The sequence below is a fragment of the Dreissena polymorpha genome, chromosome 13, assembly GCF_020536995.1.
Source record: "Dreissena polymorpha isolate Duluth1 chromosome 13, UMN_Dpol_1.0, whole genome shotgun sequence".
In the NCBI taxonomy this organism is placed as follows: domain Eukaryota; kingdom Metazoa; phylum Mollusca; class Bivalvia; order Myida; family Dreissenidae; genus Dreissena; species Dreissena polymorpha.
In genome coordinates this window covers 22,970,874-22,996,976 of record NC_068367.1, presented here as the reverse complement: position 1 = coordinate 22,996,976, position 26,103 = coordinate 22,970,874, and the positions used below count along the sequence as shown (strand labels likewise).

The 26,103-nt window shown below is 35.9% G+C and overlaps 1 protein-coding gene across 2 annotated transcripts in view; it reads right to left on the bottom strand.

Annotated features, from left to right (window-relative positions):
* Window positions 1-1,099: 1,099 nt before the first annotated feature.
* Window positions 1,100-26,103, bottom strand: part of LOC127855115 (nostrin-like) — a 53,290-nt gene continuing 28,286 nt past the window's right edge. The window contains exons 3-16 of one of the 2 annotated variants that reach the window (XM_052390490.1): window positions 23,213-23,293; window positions 20,748-20,810; window positions 19,784-19,865; window positions 17,630-17,692; window positions 17,026-17,112; window positions 16,392-16,508; window positions 14,813-14,920; window positions 12,763-12,882; window positions 11,517-11,625; window positions 7,762-7,850; window positions 7,148-7,276; window positions 5,992-6,112; window positions 4,610-4,717; window positions 1,100-1,525 (exon numbers count right to left, since the gene is read on the bottom strand). In XM_052390490.1, the coding sequence (XP_052246450.1) occupies window positions 1,422-1,525; window positions 4,610-4,717; window positions 5,992-6,112; window positions 7,148-7,276; window positions 7,762-7,850; window positions 11,517-11,625; window positions 12,763-12,882; window positions 14,813-14,920; window positions 16,392-16,508; window positions 17,026-17,112; window positions 17,630-17,692; window positions 19,784-19,865; window positions 20,748-20,810; window positions 23,213-23,293 (1,381 nt within the window). In that variant the 3' untranslated portion in view covers window positions 1,100-1,421. The remainder of the gene's footprint in view (window positions 1,526-4,609; window positions 4,718-5,991; window positions 6,113-7,147; window positions 7,277-7,761; window positions 7,851-11,516; window positions 11,626-12,762; window positions 12,883-14,812; window positions 14,921-16,391; window positions 16,509-17,025; window positions 17,113-17,629; window positions 17,693-19,783; window positions 19,866-20,747; window positions 20,811-23,212; window positions 23,294-26,103) is intronic. The other variant, XM_052390491.1, reaches the window with a different exon arrangement.

The window sequence follows — 26,103 nt, the reverse complement described above, 5'->3', positions numbered from 1 at the left end:
GAATGCTAAACTACAATATCTGTGACACAACTCTAGGAGTGCTATACATGATAAACAAGGACTGGATACAATGCGGCCACATCCTTATAAACAAGAAAATATTTCCCATAAGCTCTTGTTCTATTAGTTTTTAGCAATGCTTTTATGTGTTCTAAGACAACACCATGTATTTTCCTTGAACTATTTAATATCTCCTTTTTCCTATTATGTTCTGTATTTGATCAAGTACTGCAAAAGATTGATATTCAAGTGCTTTACTTATATCTTTTGATCCCATTTTATTTGATATAACTGAGGAAACAATTAATTATTAAGACTTAGAACATGAACTGTCAACAGGAGTTCACAAGAAAATAACATTACAATATTTTAGGTTTGTATTGATTTAAAATAAAATGGATTTCTTAATTCATATCATTTATTAAATGTATGTGGTAGTTTCATTTATCATATTCTTTCTCTCTTTTACAAGCTAGAATTTATGGTTACCTTGCGGTTTTATAATTGTGTATTTGCTTATACCAATCCTTTCAGATATAACATTTGATCTAAAAGTTCCACTTCAGGTAACCTGAATTCAATATTTACATAAAGGGTTGTATGAACCAAATAATCTATTAAAATCCTTTAAATAGAGCTCCCTGGGCATGTTTTCAATAACTTTTTCTAAGACTTAACACTTAAATCAAGAAAACTCTTCCCTTTAAAGACTGCTTTAATCTAACTACAACTATAACAAGAAACCGTCGGAGACAGGTGATGCTCCCCAAAGTGTTTTTTGTCACAATATTGCACTATATATTCAGATAAAAGGAAACATCTAGTAGTTGGGGGGACAAGAATTGCACTATATGTACAGTTAATGGAAAATTTCAAAGGGCCATTACTCTGTAAATTATCATCTGACCAGAGCCCACTGATAATATCCACATCTCCTCTTGGTACTGAAGCTTCCCATAAAGTTTCATTGAATTCTGGTCATTAGTTGCTGAGAAATAGCCCGGACAAGAATTGTGCACGGACGGACGGACACACACACGGACAGACGAAGCGGCAACTATATGCTACCCCCCCAAAAAATTGGGGGAGCATAATAAAACTATTGTTTGTTTGTTTGTTTGTAGGATTTTTCACTGTTTTGATTATTTGTTGAAACTAGCTTGGTAGTCGCTAACTTTTCCTATTAAATACATAAAAAATTACCACAATTTATTAATAACATAAGTTTCATTGTTACCCAACTTTATTTTGGGTCAAGGAATGGTTTCACCAGCAATTGCACAGTAGACATTAACAAATATCTAATATCACAATGTTCAGCTGGATAATCCACGGGACGTTATCCGTTCTACTCCAATGTTCGAACACAAAAGTGGAAGTTATACTCGCGACCTCTGTGCCCTTTTTGCCGTCACCCTCGCTCACAGCTCCTGCACGTAACTCTCCGGGAAGACACCTGACCTGCCGTTACACTCACCCTGCCACCAGCCATTGCCAAGCTTCTCTGTGATGTTGATGATGTCACCTACAGCATTGTGAAACATGTAGTTAATGTCAAGGTAAATATAATAATAGTTCCAAGCTTCTCTGTGATGTTCATGATGTCACCTACAGCATTGTGAAACATGTAGTTAATGTCAAGGTAAATATAATAATAGGTCCAAGCTTCTCAGTGATGTTCATGATGTCACCTACAGCATTGTGAAACATGGAGTTAATGTCAAGGTAAATATAATAATAGTTCCAAGCTTCTCTGTGATGTTTATGATGTCACCTACAGCATTGTGAAACATGTAGTTAATGTCAAGGTAAATATAATAATAGGTCCAAGCTTCTCAGTGATGTTCATGATGTCACCTACAGCATTGTGAAACATGTAGTTAATGTCAAGGTAAATATAATTATAGGTCCAAGCTTCTCAGTGATGTTGATGATGTCACCTACAGCATTGTGAAACATGTAGTTAATGTCAAGGTAAATATAATAATAGTTCCAAGCTTCTCAGTGATGTTCATGATGTCACCTACAGCATTGTGAAACATGTAGTTAATGTCAAGGTAAATATAATAATAGTTTCAAGCTTCTCAGTGATGTTCATGATGTCACCTACAGCATTGTGAAACATGTAGTTAATGTCAAGGTAAATATAATAATAGGTCCAAGCTTCTCAGTGATGTTTATGATGTCACCTACAGCATTGTGAAACATGTAGTTAATGTCAAGGTAAATATAATAATAGGTCCAAGCTTCTCAGTGATGTTCATGATGTCACCTACAGCATTGTGAAACATGGAGTTAATGTCAAGGTAAATATAATAATAGTTCCAAGCTTCTCTGTGATGTTTATGATGTCACCTACAGCATTGTGAAACATGTAGTTAATGTCAAGGTAAATATAATAATAGTGTCAAGCTTCTCTGTGATGTTGATGATGTCATCTAAACCATTGTGAACCATGGAGTTAATGTCCAGGTAAATATAATAATAGTTCCAAGCTTCTCTGTGATGTTGATGATGTCACCTACAGCATTGTGAAACATGTAGTTAATGTCAAGGTAAATATAATAATAGGTCCAAGCTTCTCAGTGATGTTCATGATGTCACCTACAGCATTGTGAAACATGTAGTTAATGTCAAGGTAAATATAATAATAGTTCCAAGCTTCTCTGTGATGTTTATGATGTCACCTACAGCATTGTGAAACATGTAGTTAATGTCAAGGTAAATATGATAATAGTTCCAAGCTTCTCTGTGATGTTGATGATGTCACCTAAAGCATTGTGAAACATGTAGTTAATGTCAAGGTAAATATAATAATAGTGTCAAGCTTCTCTGTGATGTTGATGATGTCATCTAAACCATTGTGAAACATGTAGTTAATGTCAAGGTAAATATAATAATAGTTCCAAGCTTCTCTGTGATGTTGATGATGTCATCTAAAGCATATTGGGAAACATAAGATTAACCCTTGCCCACTCACAAGCAAAGTGAAAATGGCTATGTGCAAAAGCATAAAACAAGAACAGCCTGCAAGTAACTCGCAGTCTTATCAGTTTCTATGCTGTTTGCTGCTGATCAGTATCTAAGGGTTGGAAATGAAGCCTTGAAAACTTGAATCTAGTAAGAAAGGTCTTTAATTAAAATTAAATTTCTAAGGGACTACAAATGTCAAAATACATGTATACGTATCTAAGTGGTTAAGGGTTAATGATCAATATCACATGACAGGGGTTCTGAAATAACCTGTCCGAGTTGTCCGAGTCATCAATTTCCCCTTCCGGACAAGCAGTTTTTCAAAGCTGGCTTGTCCAGGGACAAGTAAACTTTCTGTGGTCAACATTTTTGGAGAACTAAACTACTACATTTTCCGAAAATCAAAAACGAAAGTTTATGTAAGTAGCTAATGATTAATCTGCGGACTGGCGCAACTGCAAGGTAGGGCATTTTCCGATAATAATTATTTAATGTAGTAAACCAGTCCAGGCGTATATAGCAACAGCCAATCACTCATAAGATAACATTATTTGTAGAGAAACCAGCACACATGTGTATAGCAGCAGTCAACCACGCATAAGATAACATGTTTCGTATGTAGCAAATCGCCGCATACATGTTCTACTGACATGCAGCAAACATTAGTGTTTTTTTAATAAAACCACTTCAATGTCAAGCCATGATGAGAATCAGACCAATGATAAAATCAGTTTTGCATCGAAGAAGAAAAGAAAAACCAAGTATGAATATGATAAAGCCAACGACGCCAAGCGGAAATGAGAATTTGTTGAGTCTTGGCTAATTGATTTCCCTTAGCCTGAAAAAGTTGCCGGTGTTTGCAAAAATATTATAAATAGAAGTTAACAAACGTGTATGTTTGTAATATTTGCATAATTAGTAATGATCTTTTCCTTTATTCATCTTCAAAGTACGGACAAGTACTTCTTTGATACAGCAAGTGAATTTGTGGGTCCAACTTGTCCGTGGACAAGTAGACTCTTAAAATATTTCAGAACCCCTGCATGACTGAAATTTAACATGGTATGGTGTGTACTGTTTGTGACCATGTTTTAACACCTTAAAGCATTGTGCACTAAAGCTTTAAATAACCACTTTGCAAGCATTTTCCCTTTCAAAATATACATTTATTCTGGTACAAATTTCATTTTTGTTTTATTGTTGCACATCTACACTTTATGGAAATGACATGTTTCAGGTTTCAATTCAATTGATTTATAAGTGTGGAAGAAGTTAACTCCACAAATGTATATGATTTTATGATGACAAATAACTGCACCTACAGACTGCCGAAACATACACATGTACATAGCTCCTCCCTGCGATAGCATACTTATGCAAGTATTTACAAGCATACGATGCATACATTTCAAAAGCAGTAACAAAATAAGAGGATCACTGTGTGTGAACATTGTGTATAATAAATAAATTGTACATCTATTCTTCATGGTGATAATATATTTTAAGTTTCAAATTAATTTCTTGAGAAATGTGGAAGTAGTTAACTTATAAAACTTTTGAAGCCGGACCAACCAACCAACAGAGGGACTACTTGTGAAGGTATAATAACAGATATATTGCTTCAAGTAAGCCCTACCTGTGTGAATGGCGAGGTCCCCATGTTCAACTGCCTGATAGTCGAAAATGGCCCTGCATCTCCCCAGCATCCCAGTAGGTGAGGGAGGGTCATCAAACTCATCATCATCTGAAACATAGGAATAACGCTCTCAGAAAACAGGTTTTATTCATGGTCCTAAAGTGTTGTCCCAGATAAGCTTAAGAAGTCCGCACAGGCTAATCAGGGACCGCCTAAACTGAATTTTCATATGGAGTCTTCCTTTAAACAAAAATTACAATAAAAATGGAAAGTAACATCCCTGATTAGCCTATGAAGACTGCACAGGCTTAGCTGGAATGACACTTTATGCACATGCATTAACTCTTCCAGTGCTGGAACCGGATTTTGAAGACCTTTGCAAACAGTTTGGATCCAGATGAGATGCCACAGAACGTGGCTTCTCATCAGGATCCAAACTGTTTGCTATTCTGATAGTATTCTTTGAAAAAAAATCAAAGAAAATGCTAATTTAAGAAATTCAGCAAATGACATTTTAGCAGACGACAAATTTCCCAGCATGCAAAGGGTTAAAGAGCAAGGCACATATAATGAAAGACATTGCAGCATGAATTCACAAACTAAAATGTCCATTTCTATAACAACTGTTGAGCTATTTCTTGGTTTATTCTAGTCTAATTAATATGTGGTTGTGATACACATTACACATATATAATACAAATGCATTACTACATATATAATACAAACACAGAATATTCAACTTTGCAAATCATCAACCAATGCAATGCTTTTCACTTTTCAGAAAATGAATTTAATTTTTCTTAATATTTGACTGGGATCCTTTTCAAAGACTTAGATCTGTTCTCACCTGTCCACTATAAGAAATTTGACTTAAGAAGAAAGAATTTCCCCATTTTAATCATGGAAAAAAAGCCAGTCATCATTTAGGAATCTTAGCAATTACATGAACTATGAATGTATAGAGGGAATATTGAAAATCAGAGCTCAGCATTACAATGCATAACTCTTAATGACAGAACGTGGATTTTTATAGATTTTACATTAACAAGAGCTGTGTTTATGAAACACAATGCACCCTACTGCACCGCTTTGAAGTCATATATTTGACCTTTGACCTTGAAGCATGACATTGACCTTTCACCACTTAAAATGTGCAGCTCCATGAGATACACATGCATGCCAAATATCAAGTTGCTGTCTTCAATATTGTAATAGTTATGACAAAGGTTAAAGTTTTGAACAGACACACACAATGGCAGACAGACAGACAGGCCAAAAAGAATATACCCCTGATCATTCGACCCTGGGTCATAAAAATCCCATGTACACATGAAAAATGTACCACTATTTTTGTCTATCTTTTGTATGTGTGAAATGTATACCGATATTATCATCCATGCCGACGGTTGCTAGGGAGCTCAGTGTGACACTGGTGGCATCGTACCCAGAGTCTCCTGCGGAGGCCAGGTTGGGGGGCAGCTTTAACAGACTCACCAGCATGCCCTGAAAGAAACAAAGGTCAGGGGTTAAGGAAATAAGCCGTGGTCTGGGAAAACACGGCTTTATGCATGTGCCTAAAATGTCATCCAAAGATACCCTGTGCAGTTCCCTTACATTAATCAACTTATCCCGAACGGATCGAGAAAATGTAAAAAACAGTGTGGCAGTTTATTTATAGGTAAAAGACAGACAGCTCAGTTGGTAGAGCACTGGACTACAAATACGAGGAATGCATGTTTGATTTGGATCCCCCGCATGACCACCAAACTTGTGTAGGGATTTGTCATGAAATCCTTTACACCACCAATCTCTCCCACCCCTGAATCAAGTAGGGCAGTTGTCAGTGAAATGAATGAGTACTTAGTAATAGTAAAACCAGCAAACCCAAGAAAAAAGTTAGTTGGTTAACTGACAGGACTGATATACTGTTGAAAAGAGTAAAAACCTAAAAAAAAACAAACAAACAAAAGCAGAGATCCATAGCATTTTCTTTTACTGAATATTAAGAAACCAAATTAGCCTCATCATGTTAAAATGAGTCTTATGCCATGTGCGTCCAGTAGTTGTGCAGTATAGTGAAAAACAACCCTTTCGCTAATGAGATTGCAAAACCTTGTGTGACTTCAAGCCGACAGGGTGGCTCCAGACCAGACTTTGCTGGCATACGACCCATTTTTGCAATGCACAACTCAACTGAACACCTGCTACTAACTTAAAACATACTTTTATGCTATAAATGATCTGAAATAAAAAGCATGTAGCTTACCATCACACTATTGAGCCTTATTCTGGGTAAACTGTGTTAATTCATGTGTGTTAAGTGTAATTCCAGATTAGCCTGTGCAGTCCCTACAATGCTTATCAGGGACCACACTTTCAGCTTTAATGGAATACTTTGTTTGAATGGAAATAACTTCTTAGCAAAATTCCAGTAATGAAGGAAAGCGTCATCCCTGTTTAGCCTGAGCGGACTGCATAGAGGCTACACTACACTCACATGCATCAACCCAGTTTTATCAGAACACGGCACTCTCTCACCTGTTTGTCTCGGGCCTGCTCTATGTATTTGGAAAACTTAAACGCAGGTTTGTGGCCTCCATCAATACTGGCCAGACTGGTGGCTATCTTGTAGTGGTTAGCCTCCAAGAAGTTCATCATGAATATCACCTGATACCAGAAAGGGTTAAACACTTAACCACTCAGATACATACCTTGACACATTTGCAGTCGCTTAGAAAATCAAATTAAATTTAAGTCTGTTCTTACTGGATTCAAGTTTTAAAAGTTTCATTTCAAACCCTAAGGAACTGTTCTGGTTTTATACTGATTGCAAAGAGCCATTTACACTTTGCCTCTCAGAGCAGGAAAGGGTTTAACAGCTCCTCTTTTTGTTGTTCTTAACATTTCATCAATGTCTTATGTTTTTTATAAAATAAAAGCTTAGCATGTGTAAGCGAAAATGTTTTAACAAACTGACAAAAAAGTCTCATTGTTAATTGAATACATGTAGATGAAAAGCAAGCTTCCATAATCACCCATTTATCTTACATACTAGCTTGAATGTGATTTACTTCAAGACCAAAACTATTTAAGTGACTTCAATCTACATTTATGCACTATGTGAATAAATCTCCTCAAGATCCAAGACTCACCTGAGTTAATCTCTGCCTGGTATCTTCCTGGGCGTCTTGGTCTGCAAAGTTTGGTCTCTCTTTGTACACCCCCACTAACTTCTCCACACCTGAAATCCATTTCACAATAAGGAAAATTCATAGGGGATATCCGGATGTTAATTATAATATATTCACATAAAAAAATGGGTCTTATGCCATATATAACTAGAGCTTTGTCACAGACGTGACATATACCCCCACGTGCCGCATTGACACAGACTATTTTGCATGCTGTCTTCACAAAACAAGAGAATCTAATTTATGGCGATTTTTAAAAAATTATTATGCCAATATCATTTAGGACCTTTGAACTCAAAGTGTGACCTTGACCTTGGAAATATTGACATAATTCTTTTGTGCGACACACTGTCCAATGATGGGGAACAAATAATTTTTAAATGTCACAAAAACGTTATGGCCCGGACAAGCTCATTTATGGCCATTTTTTACCTTTGAACTCAGTGTGACCTTGACCTTGGAGATATTCACATAATTCTTTAGCGCGACACACCGTCCAATGTTAATGAACAAATGTGCCAAATGATTTGAAAATCTCAAAATGAACGACAAAGTTATGGCCCAGACAAGCTCATTTATGGCAATTTTTTACCTTTGAACTCAAAGTGTGACCTTGACCTTGGAGCAGGGATCATATTTTCCCGCAACATCAATCGGTCCGGATATAAATGGGAAAAAGTATCCGAAAATGTAAATCCGAAATAATGACAAATTACGTTAAAATATATACCATTGATTTTGCCATTCATAAAGGTGGTATAATACATGTACAAGTAAAATTCCCTTAGGCATTTTTTTTAAACGGAACGAGTTTTCTCAACTGGTTTTATCATTTGGTATTTCATTGTTGTTTAGTGTGCTGTTTTATCAGACTTTTTTCGTCGTTGTCAATATTATTAATCTGTGTAAGTCTATACCGATGTTTTAAATTGTTGTCGACTCGATAATAGCTTACAAACATGCACTAAACCAAACAAATGTCTGTGCGTAGGTTGGCTACTGACAACAACAACCAAATATTTAATAAATAATTTGTTGTCAAATAACCCACGGCCGATAGTTTAGATGCGTAGGGATTTAATCACGAGAGCAAATCATTTGAAACCACGCATCTAATTTTCCGGTCGTGAGTTATTCAACAACAAAGTATAAAGTTCACGAATTATTTCGATTCTAACACGGTTTTACTAAAGATTTATTCAATGTATATTATTTTTCTTGTGTACTATTTTATGTGAAGTTCCGCCCATAAAAATAACTTTCGGCTGTTCTGTCGATCAGATCCGCGACTTTTATAATTATATTACCGGATTATTACGCTGGTGGAAAATGTATCGGCATGTTTTGTTTAGTTACAGCGCGTGCATTCAGACGCGTCTTTTCGGATGCGTCTTTAATCCACTCTTCACAAGTTTGAGAGTCTTGGTCTGACGTGCAATAAACCGGTCCTGACCGGTTTAAAGACTGCAGCGAATGGTTTATCACACCTTATCGAGATAAGAATGTAATTAGGGTGTGTTAGCATGTACACTGTGTACTAGTTATCGATTTCATGACATGGGAATTTTAATAGCAAAAAGAATCGGACCGACTGTTTGGGATTTTCAATCGGTCTTTCATGACACCAATCGGTCTAGGACCGACAAAACCGAAAATAATATGATCCCTGCCTTGGAGATATCGACATAATTCTTTAGCGCGACACACAGTCCAATAATGGTGAAAAAATGTTAGCTCATTTATGGCAATTTTTTACCTTTGAACTCAAAGTGTGACCTTGACCTTGGAGATATCGAAATAATTGTTTAGCGCGACACACCGTCCAATAATGGTGAAAAAATGTGCCAAATGATTTTAAAATCTCACAATGAACGACATAGTTATTGCCCTGACAAGCTCATGTATGGCCATTTTTGACCTTTGAACTCAAGTGTGACCTTGACCTTGGAGATAGCGACGTAATTCTTTCGTGCGACACACTGTCCAATGATGGTGAAAAAATGTGCCATATGATTTTAAAATCTCATAAGGAACAACATAGTTATTGCCCTGACAAGATTTCGGGACAGACCGACTGACCGACAGACCGACCGACAGACAGACAGACAAAGTGACTCCTATATAGCCCCCATTACCAATGGTAATGGAGGTATAACTAGCGTAGCTCTGTGTAGTCTGGTAAGGAGTTCTGCTGCCTGCAATTAGGTAACACATGGTTTCGTGGTCTCATTAGCAAACATTATAGCTCCAAATCAGACTGTGCATATGCACAGGCTTGTTTGAAGCTTTGCTGGCTGTTGATGTCCATCACATTGTTTTTTTTTAAATAATCTAATTTGTTTAGCATGAAGAAATATGATTACCCCATTTCCATTCATATTCATTTCCATTATATTTTTGACATGTATGAGATTCGGATTGTATAAAATACATTTGGCGGTTTCTGTAGAATATCAATATTGATACATATGCAATCTGAAAATTTGATATTTTGATGAATGAATACACAGCCATGAGTAAAAACGTACATTTTTGTGATCACGCGTAATTAAAACAAGAGCTGTCACCATAGGATGACTTATGCCCCCTATAAACGCTGGATAGAAGTTTTGAGCTTTTTTCGAAACCTAAACGCAGATTTCGAAACCTAAACGTGGACCTTAAGTTCAAGGTCAAGGTCACAGGGGTCGAAATTTGTGTGCGTATGGAAAGGCCTTGTCCATATACACATGCATACCAAATATGAAGGTTATATCTCAAGGGGCATAGAAGTTATGAGCATTTTTCGAAACCTAAATGCAGATTTCGAAACCTAAACGTGGACCCTAACTTCAAGGTAAAGGTCACAGGGTTAAAAAAAATTGTGCCTATGGAAAGGCCTTGTCCATATACACATGCATACCAAATATGAAGGTTATATCTCAAGGGACATAGGTAGTTATGAGCATTTTTCGAAACCTAAACGTAAAATGTGACGGAAAGACGGACAGACAGACAGACAGGCGGACAGACAGACGGACTAACAGACAGACAGACAGTCCGATCACTATATGCCCCCTTTTCTTCAAAAGGGGGAATGAAAATCAATATTATACAAAATTCAAAACATTTTCTATGTTTTTTATTTTCTGTATTTCCACACGCTCTCTTTCTTCTAGTGTTGTTACACACCTTTCTTTCTTCAAGTGTTGTGAAATGCTCCTTTTTCTTGCAATATTGTAATATGCTACTCTTTATTCCAGTGCCATCATACAAACAAGGCAATAACTCTTATTTAAGAAAGGGTAGTATTATGGTTCTTGCACATGGCACATCTTATTGATAGCTATTCACCTATGAAGTGTCATGTTCTACATAGTTGTTAAGATATAGCCCTGAAAATTTGTAATAGACAGACTCACAGATGAACATCAGTTTTATATCCCTCTTGCCTTTTGTGGGGAATAATTAAATTGTTATTGTTATTGCATAATAAATCGTGGCATCACATGTATTGCTTTGATTTTTTATCAAAGAATCTAACATCTGTCTAAATATTATTTACTGACATTGATGTCATATTACAATGTATTAAAATTAATTGAAAGTAGACTTATTTCACATCAAGTGTCTGACTCTAAAATTGGCTGCTAGACATAGTGCTGAAAGCTGTCCGGGAACACTTAGCACCACATTGAAGTGTACGGATGTCAAAACATGGTGTATGGTAAAGTTACCTTCTCTGCCCTTCTGTTCACGCTCTATCGACTGTCTGATATGTAACAGGTAGTGCTGTAACGCCATCTTTCGCCGCTCCTTCTTCATTGTAAACTGAGAGTCCTCTGCCTATTATAAAGAAAATGAGTCGCGTTCTGAGATAACTGGGCATAATGCATGTGCGTAAAGTGTCGTCCCAGATTAGCCTGTGCAGTAAGCACAGGCTAATCAGGAACGACACTTTCCGCCTATAATTGATTTTCGGTAAGGAGGGACTTCCTTGAAACTAAAAATACCATAAACGCAGAAAGTGTCGTCCCTGATTGTCCTGTGCAGACTGCACAGGCTTATCTGGGACGACACTTGACGCACATGCATTATGCCCAGTTTTCTCAGAACAAGACTCATATACTTTCAACAATGTTTCCTTATATGATAACAGCAAAAGATTCATCACAAATAATCCCTAATAACAAATGCTTTTATATTGAATACTCAATAAGAGGTTTAGAAATACTGTAAAATCATTTTTATTTCTGGGACATTAGGTTTTATTGATTTCATGGGTTGATAAAAAAATTAAGCATATATATGCTTTTTGTAGGGTTTCTGCATTAAACATTAGAATTACACATACAGCATACAAATACACTTAAAAATTGTGTTATCACAGGAGGTGGAGTGATTTACACTCTAGGCAATCATCTAGTGATACCCATAGGAGTCCCACCAGATGCAAGCATTAATAAACTGATTATGCTTTCCTTTATTGAAAACTGTGCTTATCATTCTAACAATTTACGATTATTTCTTCAAAATTACTTACAAGTCATTGATATTAATAACAGGGCACATATTCTTCAACCCATTTTTAAACTTAAGAATAAAGAATAGTCTATGACTAAATAAAAATACCTCAGAGATTGCATATTTCCTGGTTAAAATTTGTGCTTATATCATTAACCTATTATTAATTAAGAATGATACAATTGAAGGTATTAACTGGCGCACTTGACTTTCAAGTAAACTTAGCGCATTACAGGTTTAATAACATTCTTTATTTTTAAAGGTAAGTCCAAGTATCATTTGATGAATATGTGCCCTGTACTGTACTTCTTTATGATTGTAGACCATCTTGATCACATTTTATAACAATAATTGTAACTGGGAAAGTTTGTGAATAAGTGATCTTATATAGTTAAGCCAATATACCAAATGTCAGCTTACATAGCAGTCGATGAGCCAATATATGAAATGTCAGCTTACATAGCAGTCGATGAGCATTTGTTCAGGAGTGGCAGTCTGTGAGCCCTTTGTCTTAGCAACCAGACTGATGTCACCGGACACATCCACCTGCTGTACTGACTTGAGTAGTGTGTCACAACACTGGAAGAAAAAGTAGTGTGTCACAACACTGGAAGATAAAGTAGTGTGTCACAACACTGGAAAATAAAGTAGTTTGTCACAACACTGGAAGATAAAGTAGCTTGTCACAACACTGGAAGAAAGAGTAGTGTGTCACAACACTGGAAGATAAAGTAGTGTGTCACAAGACTGGAAGAAAAAGTAGTGTGGCACAACACTGGAAGAAAGAGTAGTTTGTCAAAACACAGAAATGCATAATACAACACTGTAAGAAAGAGAAGTGTGTCACAACACTGCAAGAAAGAGCTGTGTCACAACATCTGAATAACTAGTAGGGTATAACAACACTGCAAGAAAGAGTAGTTTGTCACAACACTGGAAGAAGTAACCCGTCACAACACTGGAAGACAGAGAAGTTTGTCACAACACTGAAAGAAAGAGCAGTTTGTCACAACAATGGAAGATAGGCCCGTCACAACACTGGAAGACAGAGAAGTGTATCACAACACTGGAAGAAAGAGTAGTTTGTCACAACAATGGAAGAAAGAAAGGCCCGTCACAAAACTGGAAGACAGAAGTGTGTCACAACACTGGAAGAAAGAGTAATGTGTCACAACACTGGAAGAGTATTGTGTCACAACACTTGAACAGGGTGTAGCATGTCACAACACTGGAAGAAAGAAAGGCAAGTCACAACACTGGAAGAAATAGAAGTGTGTCACAACACTGAAAGAAAGAGAAGTGTGTCACAACACTGGAAGAAAGAAAAGTGTGTCACAGCACTGTATGAAAAAGGAGTCACAACACTGTTAGATATTGTAGCTTGTCACAATGGAAGAAAGAGTAGTGTGCCACAACATTGGAAGAAAGAGTAGTGTGCCACAACACTGAAAGAAAGAGAAGAGTGTCACAACACTGAAAGAAAGAGAAAGGTGTCACAACACTGCAAGAAAGAGTAGCATGTCAAAACACTGGAACAAAGAGTAGAATGTCACAACACTGGAAGAAAAAGTAGAATGTCACAACACTGCAAGAAAGAGTAGCATGTCACAACACTGGAAAACAAATTAATGTGTCACAACACTAGAAGAAAGCAGGACAAGTAATGGGAAAGACTAAAAATTGTTTGATAAGCAAGATCATATAAATTATAAAGAAAGCAGGACAAGTCATGAGAAATACTAGAAATTCATACTCAATTGGTTATTGTCGGCTTGGGTACTGCTTAAATGTGCCCCAGGTACGAAAAATATACTTACACATACGCCGAAATGTTAGACTGTTCCAGAGTTTTGTTCACGCCCAAAATCGGTTATCGTAAAATGGGCTACAGAATACGAAACAAAATTCTCTTAGAACAAAACCTGTCTCAACATGCATTATTGAGTAGGAGTTTTGATAAAATAAAGACCATTTTACAACATATTGAAATAAATATGTCATAATTAATTTGAAAGAATTAGCCGACAATTGCCAATTTAGCGTTAGAATTCCCAGGTACATTTCAGTATATTTTCCGTACTCGTAGTACATTTAAGCATAAGCTGCCAGGTTAATAAAATGTATGAGACAGCGTGGCAAAAATGTGTAAGGCCTCGTCACTTAAACATTTCAACCCGGTCACTAAAATATGGGGGACCAAGTTACAAAACTGTGTGTGAGAAGGACTCTAAAACTTATGGGGCCAGGTCAATTAAATGGATGGTGCCAGGTCTGTTAAATATATATACCAGGTAATGAGACCAGGTCATGAATTCGGCCAGGTCACTAAAATAAATGGTGCCTGGTCACTAATTTATAAAGTAGGGTCACTAATTCCAGGGGCCAGGTCACTAAAATATCTGGGGCAAGGTCACAAAAATGTTTTGTGTATGACAGACAAATTCACTAAACTTTGGTGCTAGATTACTAAAGTGCCAGTCAAACACAATCAGACACCTTATGTAGGTACCTGTGAGAGTCTGGGGCCCAGTACAGACAGGTGGCTGTTATACAGGTTGAGGAAGTCATTCATTTTGGATATTCGCTCCTCATCCAGTGTTTGTAATTGCACATTGGCCTGAAATAGAAACTGAGGATATAAGATGAGTTCATTCTGATTAATGGTTAACTTTGCAGAATACAGATGATAAATGGTAAAGCTTCATTTAACAATAGTAATATTGAACATCCTTAAAAAGTGTAATCATCTTGATATATGTAACCTTCTTATTTTTTCACTATTTCATGCCTTTTCTAGTCTCACATTATTGGCAGTTAAACCTCCGCTCATTTAAATATAATTTTCTAACTGTTCACGAAGAACACACTACATATTCACATCCTAGTCACAGAGAACATTGCCCTTATTTAGAGTGGACAATCACTGTATTCAATGTGAACTCAAACTTCTGTCTCAACTATTTAAGATTAAAATCCCACTTCCGCATCATAATTTTCACTGTAAACTCTTCACCTTTTTCACTGTCAGCTCTCACCTCATTTTCTTTAATTCCCATTCAAGTTCCTCCTTATCCCCAGGCATCTGCCACTCCTGTCTCACATTATCCACAGTGAACTCTTACTCTTGCCTCACTTGATAAAATCTTAATCTAGCCTCACTCTATATACTCTCACTCTAGCCTCACTTTATAAAATCTCACTCTAGCCTCACTTGATAAAATCTCACTCTAGCCTCACTTGATAAATTCTCACTCTAGCCTCACTTGATAAAATCTCACTCTAGCCTCACTTCATAAAATCTCACTCTAGCCTCACTTGATAAAATCTCACTCTAGCCTCACTTTATATACTTACTCCAGCCTCACTTTATAAAACCTCACTCTAGCCTCACTTTATAAACTCTCAATCTACCCTCACTTTATAAAATCTCACTCTAGCCTCACTTGATAAACTCTCACTCTAGCCTCACTTGATAAACTCTCACTCTAGCCTCACTTTATAAAAGGTGCATACTCACCTTACTAAATGAGAACATTCACCTTACTGAATGTGAACTCACACTGTATTAAATGTAAAATTTAACCTTATCCAGTATGCATTCTCACTGTATTCTCTGTGATCTCTCACATTATTCTCTTTTATTCCCATTATCATACCACACTATTTACTGTCACTTAATTGACAGTGAACACTTACCTTGTTTACAGTGAACTCTCACCTTATTCACTGTGAACTCCCACTCCTGCCTTGCCACCTCTGCCTTCTCACAGCATTCACAGTATGAACTCTCACCTTATTCACCGTGAACTCCCACTCCTGCCTTGCAACCTCTGCCTTCTCAAAGCATTCACAGTATGAACTCTCACCTTATTCACCGTGAACTCCCACTCCTGCCTTGCAACCTCTGCCTTCTCACAGCATTCACAGTATGAACTCTCACCTTATTCACCATGAACTCCCACTCCTGCCTTGCAACCTCTGCCTTCTCACAGCATTCACAGTATGAACTCTCACCTTATTCACCGTGAACTCCCACTCCTGCCTTGCAACCTCTGCCTTCTCACAGCATTCACAGTATGAACTCTCACCTTATTCACCGTGAACTCCCACTCCTGCCTTGCAACCTCTGCCTTCTCACAGCATTCACAGTATGCCTTATCTGCCTTCCTCAGTCGATCCAACACCTGCTTCTGCTTCTTCTCTGTCTGAATACAATGTCACTCATGTTCAATTAGTGGTTAGAATAGATGAAACATTATGGTCATGTTCATTATCAAGTAGAATTTTTAAAAATATATAAAGGGCACTTTTAAAAAACAGTGAGGTGACAATTTTGTTTCAAATAGGAAAACAAAAGAAAATAACTCCTGATCAGATCCTAAACATATGTCAATCTTACTTATTCAAAACAGATTTACTTACATGACTTTATATGTGAACACCATTTAAGCAACACAATTTATAACATATTAACATTAGTTTTTTATGGCTCAATCATTAAATATCTTCTTTATTTTTTTCCTATAGCAATATTAGGAAAAAAAAATTAATGCAAGGGTACCTGAAACCATAACTATGTGTGGAAACTGATCTTTTAAATGTCCTTATCTATGTTTTCTCAAACATTTCTGTTAACATCTTATGCATAAGTCACTGAACATGAAATATCATACTTCAAAGTAACTAAGGCATAAATGTCGTCATACAGAAAAGGCAACTTACTTTATTTGCATCTTTGTCTGTTTTAATATTCTTCGGTTCTTCTACTTTTTCATGGGATTTGGCTGTGTCATATGCGGATTTCTTTGCCTTGAAAACATGAAAACAGCACACCATGAATAACATTCAAGTCAGAAAAAATTATGACAGCAAAACAATACTACTTCCATTAAAATTATATAAGTATAAAATAAATCTGTGCACACACACAAATACTTGCACAAAATTTTCGGGTCCATATGAAAATCTATATTCCATAAAAGCCACATTCAACAACAACTTAAGAACTAAAATCATGATAAACAAGAGCTGTGTTTGTGAAAAACAATGCCCCCTACTGCACTTTGAAGCCATATATTTGACCTTTGACCTTGAAGGCTGACCTTGACCTTTCACCACTCAAAATGTGCAGCTCTATGAGATACACATGCATGCCAAATATCAAGTTGCTATCTTCAATTTTGCAAAAGTTATGACCAAGGTTAAAGTTTTTGGACACATACAATGACAGACAGGCCAAAAACAATATATTCCCGATCATTCGATCGGGGGGGGGGGGGGGGGGCAAAAAAATGTCAAATACAAAGTTAAATATTAAATTTTTTACCTTGATTTCATCATTTCGTTTCTCCGTCAAGCTCTTCAATGACTTCTCAACATGTTCTTCAATCTAAAAAAAGGTGTGCATCCTTTAATGGGCTTAGAACTAATACCTGAACGTTTGGTTAGTGGCACTTGTTTGGATAAAATTTCTAAATATGGGAAAGAAAAGATTGCTCCAAACTGTCTTCCTTCTTAATGCTAATAAAATATTTTTCATTGTTTAGTAACCCATCTTTGTTTAATATGGTTATCACATAACACCACACTCATACACATGGGTCTGGTTAAGTCAATATTTGTTTTTTATTTAAAAGACGATAAGGCAATCTAGAAATTCCCTGTGCTTATGCAAGAAATGATAAAAGCTTACACTCATTTTTCTTTATCTTTAAATTTAAACAAGAAGGCTGTTGAATCCTTGTATCATCTTTAATACATATAATTTCTAATTGTGACAGCATATTTTGGTAAAACATTTCTAGCATATCATCATTTGAATGCAACTATCTTAACAGGGTTCATACTCAAGTCATACAGTAAAATTCAAGGACATAGCAGAACTAAATTCAAGATTTTCAATGTGATAATTGGTATTAATGACAGTTAATTAGACATGAAAAACAGTGACTGCAATCATATAAGAATCAAAATAAGTTTCCCACATTTATTATCCCAGAAATCAGAACCTAAAATCAAATCGTTGTCTATTGAATTATACACAACTATAAATCAAACAAAATATGAGTTGGGAAAATCAGGCAAAATGCATGAGCTTATAGTTTCACCCCTGGTTAGCCTGTGCAGTCTGCACTTAAAGCTCCCCTGGTTAGCCTGTGCAGTCTGCACTTAAAGCTGTAATTAAAATTTTCATATTAAGGAAATAATTATCTTCTAATGAAATCCAGTTTCATAGGAAAGCGTCACCCCAGACTAACATGTGCAGATTGCACAGGTTAATCTGCATACATGCCATACGTCCCGGATTGTCCGGGATTGTCCCAGAAACGAAGGACGTGTCCCGCAGTCCCGGAAATCTGTCAAATGTCCCGGATTTTACAAAATCCATATATACATGTACCTTATCTTATGCTTAACTGCACCTCGAGTTGGTGTTCCCACTAATTCGCAGCGTCTACATGACAATGCCTACCCGAATAGAAGACTACGCTACGTGTCAAAATCGATCAATTAACAGGGGTCCTGTTATCATATCGATTGTCTCACGTTCGCAGTCAAACCGAAAAGGCCGCATTGTTTATTGTGGTTGTTAATTGGCTTTAATATACTACGTTATAATTTCCCTCTGCGTAAGGGCAAAGGAGTTGTTCACACATCTGAAGATTCTTGCGGTTGTGAATTAGTCATGCGTGAATAACCCCGTGTCACTATCAATCTATAGTTTAAGTGGCTTTGTTAAGCCACACTAATCGGTCCCTATTGTGTATTCCTCCACGATTAAATCGTGGATCGTTACTTCGGAGACTTTTGATGAAAACATCGATGCTGTCCTCGTGGAAATTGTGCATTTCATGCATAGTTCAGTTACAGTTTGTATATGAAAACATTTATTTTTACGCGATATTAAATTTAAAAAACAAAAAAAACAACATCGTGTAACTTTATCGTCTTTAAGATAATTAATTATTGAAACAATTATTCTAACGTATACTAATTAAACAAAATGCGAATCGCCTATTAGGCGGATATATTATACGATTTAACGTTGCTAGGCGCACCAGCCGCTTACATCATTTAATCGAAAATAAATTTTGACTAGGCAAATATGGCAAAAAAAGATCGAATTAACGATGGAGATCATACACTTAGAAAAGATTAATGAAATGCCTGTGATAATCAACGATGCATAAAATCGATTTAGATGCTAACAACATATTTATTAGTAATGTACTCAATTTACAATGTGAAAAAAATGCGTGCCATAAATGCATATATGTCTATATATATATATTTATTTCGCTATATGTATACATGTCCCGGAAAATCGGCAAAAGTCCCGGAAAATTTAGCTCAATGTCCCGGAATTGGTCTGAAAATTTATGGCATGTATGTAATCTGGGATGACACTTTACGCACATGCATTTCACCCTGTTTTCCCACAGTGAGACTCGTATGTTAAGACTGGTCACACTCTACTCACTGGTCGTCTGGCCTCTTTCTGTCCTGCTACCAGGTGTTTCAGAGGTTTAGCAATCTCTTCCAGCATCGCTGTAGCAAGGTTCCTGAAACCACCAAAAAATAGATACAGACCCACTTACTTGGAAGTTATAATCTGAGCACGTCAAGTTTAAAATTTACCAGTGTACGGCCTGCATGCTGGTTGTTATTTCCTCACAAAGTGTTACCCTCCTTCTGAGAAGAATAGACTTCATGCACATGGGTAAGTGTCATCCAAGAAAGCCCACACAGGCTAATCCGGGATGACACTTTCACCCTAAACTGGATATAAAAAAAAAGAGACTTCCTTTGAACGAAAATATCCATTTAAGCTGAAATTGTTGTCGCTGATGGGACATGATGTAAGCCTGATGGGACATGATGTAAGCCTGATGGAACATGATGTACGCCTGATGGAACATGATGTAAGCCTGATGGAACATGATGTAAGCCTGATGGGACATGATGTAAGCCTGATGGGACATGATGTAAGCCTGATGGGACATAATGTAAGCCTGATGGAACATGATGTAAGCCTGATGGAACATGATGTAAGCCTGATGGGACATGATGTAAGCCTGATGGAACATGATGTAAGCATGATGGGACATGATGTTAGCCCGATGTTCCCAGAGCTTGGATCATTTGTGTCGTGTTCTGTGAAAATTGGGAAAAATGCATGTGCGTAAAGTGTCTTCCCAGATTAGCCTGTGCAGTTCGCACAGGCTAATCAGGGCACAGGCTAATCAGGGACGACACTTTCCGCTTTAATGGTATTTTTCATTTAAAGGAAGTCCTTTTTACCGAAAATCTTGTTTAGGCGGAAAGTGTCGTCCCTGATTAGCCTGTGCGGACTGCACAGGCTAATCTGGGACGACACTTTACGCACATGCATTAAGCCCAATTTTCTCAGAACAAGACACATTTAACCCCAGTAGGTCACCAACCTGTGGAGATCAGCCTCTGTGTCTATACTTGCAGCAACAGCTTTCCATCCCTCACCCAGGGTTCTGAAACATGGATCCGGAGATCAGATTATCTGTGGTAGGAACTTACATACATCTTTAAATATGAGCTTTGTTCTGGGAAAATGTGTGGACTGCACATGCTAATCTGGGACCACACATTACTCATATGTCTAAAGCCCGGATTTCCATTAACAAGGTCATAAAATCTTAAAATAGTTTCACTTAAACTAAGTTCAAACTTATGTTATGTAACACCAATATTTCATATCTGATTTTGTCAATAAGCTACTGTAAACGTATAGAATTTCATCGGTATGAAATTTCAGGGTTTAATAAAAAACAACTAATTCGTTGAAACGTAATTTCGTGGATTTCAAATTTTCGGGGAAGATTGACAGTCATAATAATTAAACTTTTCTAAAAACAACCAGAGTACTGGTCATGTACGTAATTCCGGCCTGTACGTAAAAAATCGGCCACCTGTGTAAAATCATTTTCATGATCTTAACGCACATTTTTTGTTTTTATTTAGAAAAATCAACATGAAAACCATCCCTACTCTCAATATTTTGGAAATGTAAGAACCATATCACTGTAAACTTTTGTGTTAAAATGTCACAAATATAGCAGGAAATATTTGGCTCGTGGGGAAAGTGATGTCTTCTTAGTTGCAACAATTATATTCATATAAGAAACATATATATTTGACAAAATTATTTTTATTTTATCTAATAAACTTTAAATAAAGTTTTACCGATTAATTGTACAAAAAAATATATTCAAAACATAAAAATCAGAACATAAATATAATTTTTTAATATATGAATTACCTCCCTTGATAAGAATATTACTAGATTACATGTTTAAAATTATATATAAGCGTTTACTAATAATCAACACTGAAGTAAACTTTTTAAACAAAATGTTTTCACTTTTTTAGCTTTGTTTGAAAAAATTGATTAAACCCATTAAAAACAATTATTTTTTTATGAATTAGCAGTTGCCCATTGTTTATATTTATTAAAATAGGTAGGGGGAGTAACTGGTATAATAATTTCGCATTTATTTTAAATTTCAAGTCAAAAATTTTAATAGTATAAACATTGATTAATACTCAGAAATTGAGGACATTTGTCTAAAGATATTGCTTTGTAATTTTATCTGCAGATCAAACTGAAAAGTGGCCGATTTTTTAGGTACATTTAACCTACGAAAATGGATAGTTTACATGTCATCATTTTCTGTTCATTAAGTAACATTCACTGATCTAATTCTATTTAAATGTTCATGCTAGGTGAGTTTTGAACCCAGGATTATATATGTGAAGTTTAGTTTCAAGCAGTTGCCTAACACTAAAGAGTTTTCTTAAATAGTCCCAAAAGTGGCCGGAATTACGTACATGACCACTAATAACGAAGAATAATCTGCTAATGTGTGTTGACAGCAAGGCGTGTGATTAATGTGCACTGGAGCATGAAAGTGTTGCCGATAATTGTCGATAAGAGCGAATAAGCGGCGATCTTGTGTGTCCCCGCTCGCTAATTGCCATCAATGTTGTTTTGACAATATTTGCAATTCTCAGCGCAATCGGTCCCCTAGTAGTAACAATTGAGTAATAAGGTCCCCAAAATACACGTGTGAAAACCGTTTTGTCTCTTTTAATTTTAATTTGCACTAATTCACATATGTGATAAATCTGCAAACTGTTGATTTGATGACGTCACGTAAAAGAGAACAATCGTTGATGTACAGTATAAATTCCGTGCTTGATTTAAAAAGTATTATTACCCAAACACTTATCAAGAAAACAACATATTGTATTACCTAGCATATCTCAATCAAATATCTCTGATAACCGAAAATAATAAAGAATGTCCGCAATGACATTCGGAAAGGACCAATTTCGGATTAAAAATGTAAAAATAATCGTTGGTACTTGAATTCGTGGTTCAGCGGAACAACGAAATCCACGAAAATTCGTATCACACGAAATTTAATGGTTTTACAGTATATGTTTTCAAATACTTAAGATATGAACAAAACAGTTTTATATATCAGTAACTAGATATAGACAAAAATCTTCTCCCATTGAATCAGTCTGATAAAGGATTTATTGATCCTTGTTCTGAGAAAACAGGGCTAAATGCATGAGTGTAAAGTGTGTAAAGTGTCATCCCAGATTAGCCTTAGCAGACTGCACAGGCAAATCAGAGATGACATTTTCTGCCTTAACTGGATTTTTGTTTAAAAGAGACTTCTTTAAATGAAAATTCCATAAAAGCCGAAAGTGTCATCCCTGATGCAAAATGCACAGGCTAATCTGGGATGTAACTTTATGCACATGCATTAAATCCCATTTTCTCAGAATGAGTCACACAACAATCATTTATAAGCTATGAGATTTTTATAAGAAATTTAAGTAAATACGTTGTATTGCTGCGTACCCTATGCTGGTTTGTGCCACCTTGGAGAGCTTGGCTGCTATGATACCGAGTCCCTTGTGATACTTGGTCTCCAGATCAGCCCTGTAACACGGGACACACATTGTATAGGGAAAGGGAAAAATTGATTAGCTTTTCATATATATATATATATGCTTTGTAGAGCTTCCTATATAGTAGACATTATATAGCTCTACATATATAACATTTATAGCTTCACATTTATGCTTTGCTGAGCTTCATATATAGAAATTGTAGAGCTTCACATATATGCTTTTCAAAACTTTGTTTCTGCATTTATGTGTGTATGAATTCAACATAGTACAATGTACTGATATTGGCAAGTACAACAATCTTGTTAAATTATTATTTAAACAATGTATTATTGTATTTTAATTGTTTATTATATTAAGGAGGTATCATGTTATTGGTTTTATATTGAGATTTCATTTTTATATTTTATCCTGATATTGTATATCAAATTTCTGTTGTTGTCAATTATTGTGATATATTTGTCAAATGATCAGTGTCTATTGTGTTCTTTATTGCTAGTAATTTTAAATAGATTTTGTTATTACTAGTCTTCACAAAAGTTTTCCAGTCTTGAGACAAATAAGTTAAATTGCATGAGGTCCAGGATAAAATTCCTGAGCACTGGTCCTCATGACATGACCAGTGAACAATTCAGGTCAAATACTGCTTGTAGGTGACTGACCAAAGAACTGGAATATGGTGAGTCGTGTTCTGAGAAAACTGGGCATAATGCATGTGGGTAAAGTGTCGTCCTTGATAAGCATGTGCAGTCCGCTCAGGCTATTCAGGGACGACACTTTCCGCCTAAACTGGATTTTTGCTAAGAAGAGACTTCATTTAAACGAAAAATGTCATAAAAGCGGAAAGTGTCGTACCTGAATAAATGTATATGCGTTAATATTTTACCCAACTGAAACTAACGGTCCCTCAATTTATTTCCGAATCAGGCTTCTTGCCCTATTTTTTCCCTTCATTGAAAAAAACATGTGTTACAATTCCCTTTAAGAATGTACTTTGCAACGCCTCTATGCCCTCTAAGCTAAAATACTTATAATTGACTTCGTGAAATTTACAAGTGAAGGGCAACAGATAATGATAGTTTATCGTTTTCACAATCTGAATTTGACACAAAAAGAATTGAAATAAAAAAATTAATCGTACAGAAACGATCATGAACATGGAAAAACTATTTGCAATAAATTTTCAGTTGTTTTAGTTGTACCGTTTTCCTCCGCACTCTTTTGATTTGAATTAGTATATTGTGAACTTTAGGTCAGCCGTAATATTTGTAGTAAGCTTATATAGACACCTGTTTGGGCAAGTGTCTATATAAAGTGTCTTTAGGTTTTAAAGGTTACTTCCGTCGTAAAAATTTATGGATATTGTAGGCTGCTAAATGCTGAAACTTTCATAAATTTCATGTACACCCAATTTTTTAAAATTCATTATGCGATCCAAACTGTCGAAAAAAGACGATGTGGACCGTATACTCTCAGACTTAAAAGGGCATGTGGTGACAGCTTCTGAAATTATGGCTCAAAACACCGCGTCGATTCCATGTTTTTAATACAAATAACATTGTGGAAAAATGATTCCACTGGCATGTCGTTGATTGAGAAATGCGCCTTTGAAACAAAATAACTCATTATCATCCATGATTTGCCAATATAAATATATAAATAGTAACAAACAATCATTGAAAATGTGAATTTATAGCAACTTAATTAAATGAATTATTTATTGCTGAGAATTATCAATGCGCAAAATAAAGAACTCATCTCATCCCGAAATATAGGTAAGTTTTTATCAAATTGTAAAAAACTCTTTGACAAATAGTTTTGAGGGAAAAAACTATTTGTTTCAAAAAGCTTTTACAGAAAACTAATTGCCTGTAATTTTTTTCTCCTCGAAGGCCAGTCTGGCCTGTATATTGCGCCTGTCTTTCGCCGTGTCTGTATTAGTTGACATATACACTGTATAATCGGACATATACAGGGCTTACTGTGACATATACATTATATGCATATAGCTTGATACATAATATACAAAATGTTTAGCTTTCTATTAAACATTTTATAGAGTTAACATTTTCATTGTTTAGCTTAACTTATACATTCATGGCTCGATGAATATATTGTTACGAAAAAATATATACACTTCAACACCATTATTTCGAACACCGATAATCCGAAGTCACCGTTATTTCGAAGTATTTTTCGGGTCCTGATTTTGGGTCTTCTTTGTTTAATGTAAAATTTCATTGTTAATCCGAACTTCGTTAAACGGAAGAAATCGTTATTTCAAAGTGATTCAGTCGGTCCCAACACTATAATTCGCACCTAATTATCAATCTTTAATCCAAAGTCAAAACTGCAAACTACTGAGTGTATTTTCACACCTTTGTCATGGCGCGTCAAAAGCCGATAATTACACCTTTGTCGTCTGTGCGAACGCCGGAGTTAAGAGAGACATGGCGTATAAGTAACAAAAAATGTTAATTCATTTCCGAAAATGTATTCATATATATGTATGTCTGATAATTTGTTCTATTCGTTATATTTTATATGTTCTGTAATTAGACAAAAATAAAAACAAGAAAAAGATTTGTTTTATTCCTCCGTTTGTTACAAGTGAAATCTATTGTTATCTGACTAGTTTACGCTTTTAAGTAAGCGTGTAACCGAACCATGCGAATTTTACAATGTTTTATTTTTACAGAATCAAAGAAGTCTTCTGTAAAATGTTTATTTGGAATTATCGTTAATCCAAAGTTTTTTTAACGGTCCCGACGACTTCGAAATAACGGTGTTGAAGTGTTTTTGTTTTCCATGTAATTGAGCTCTTCCGTAAAGCAATGACCT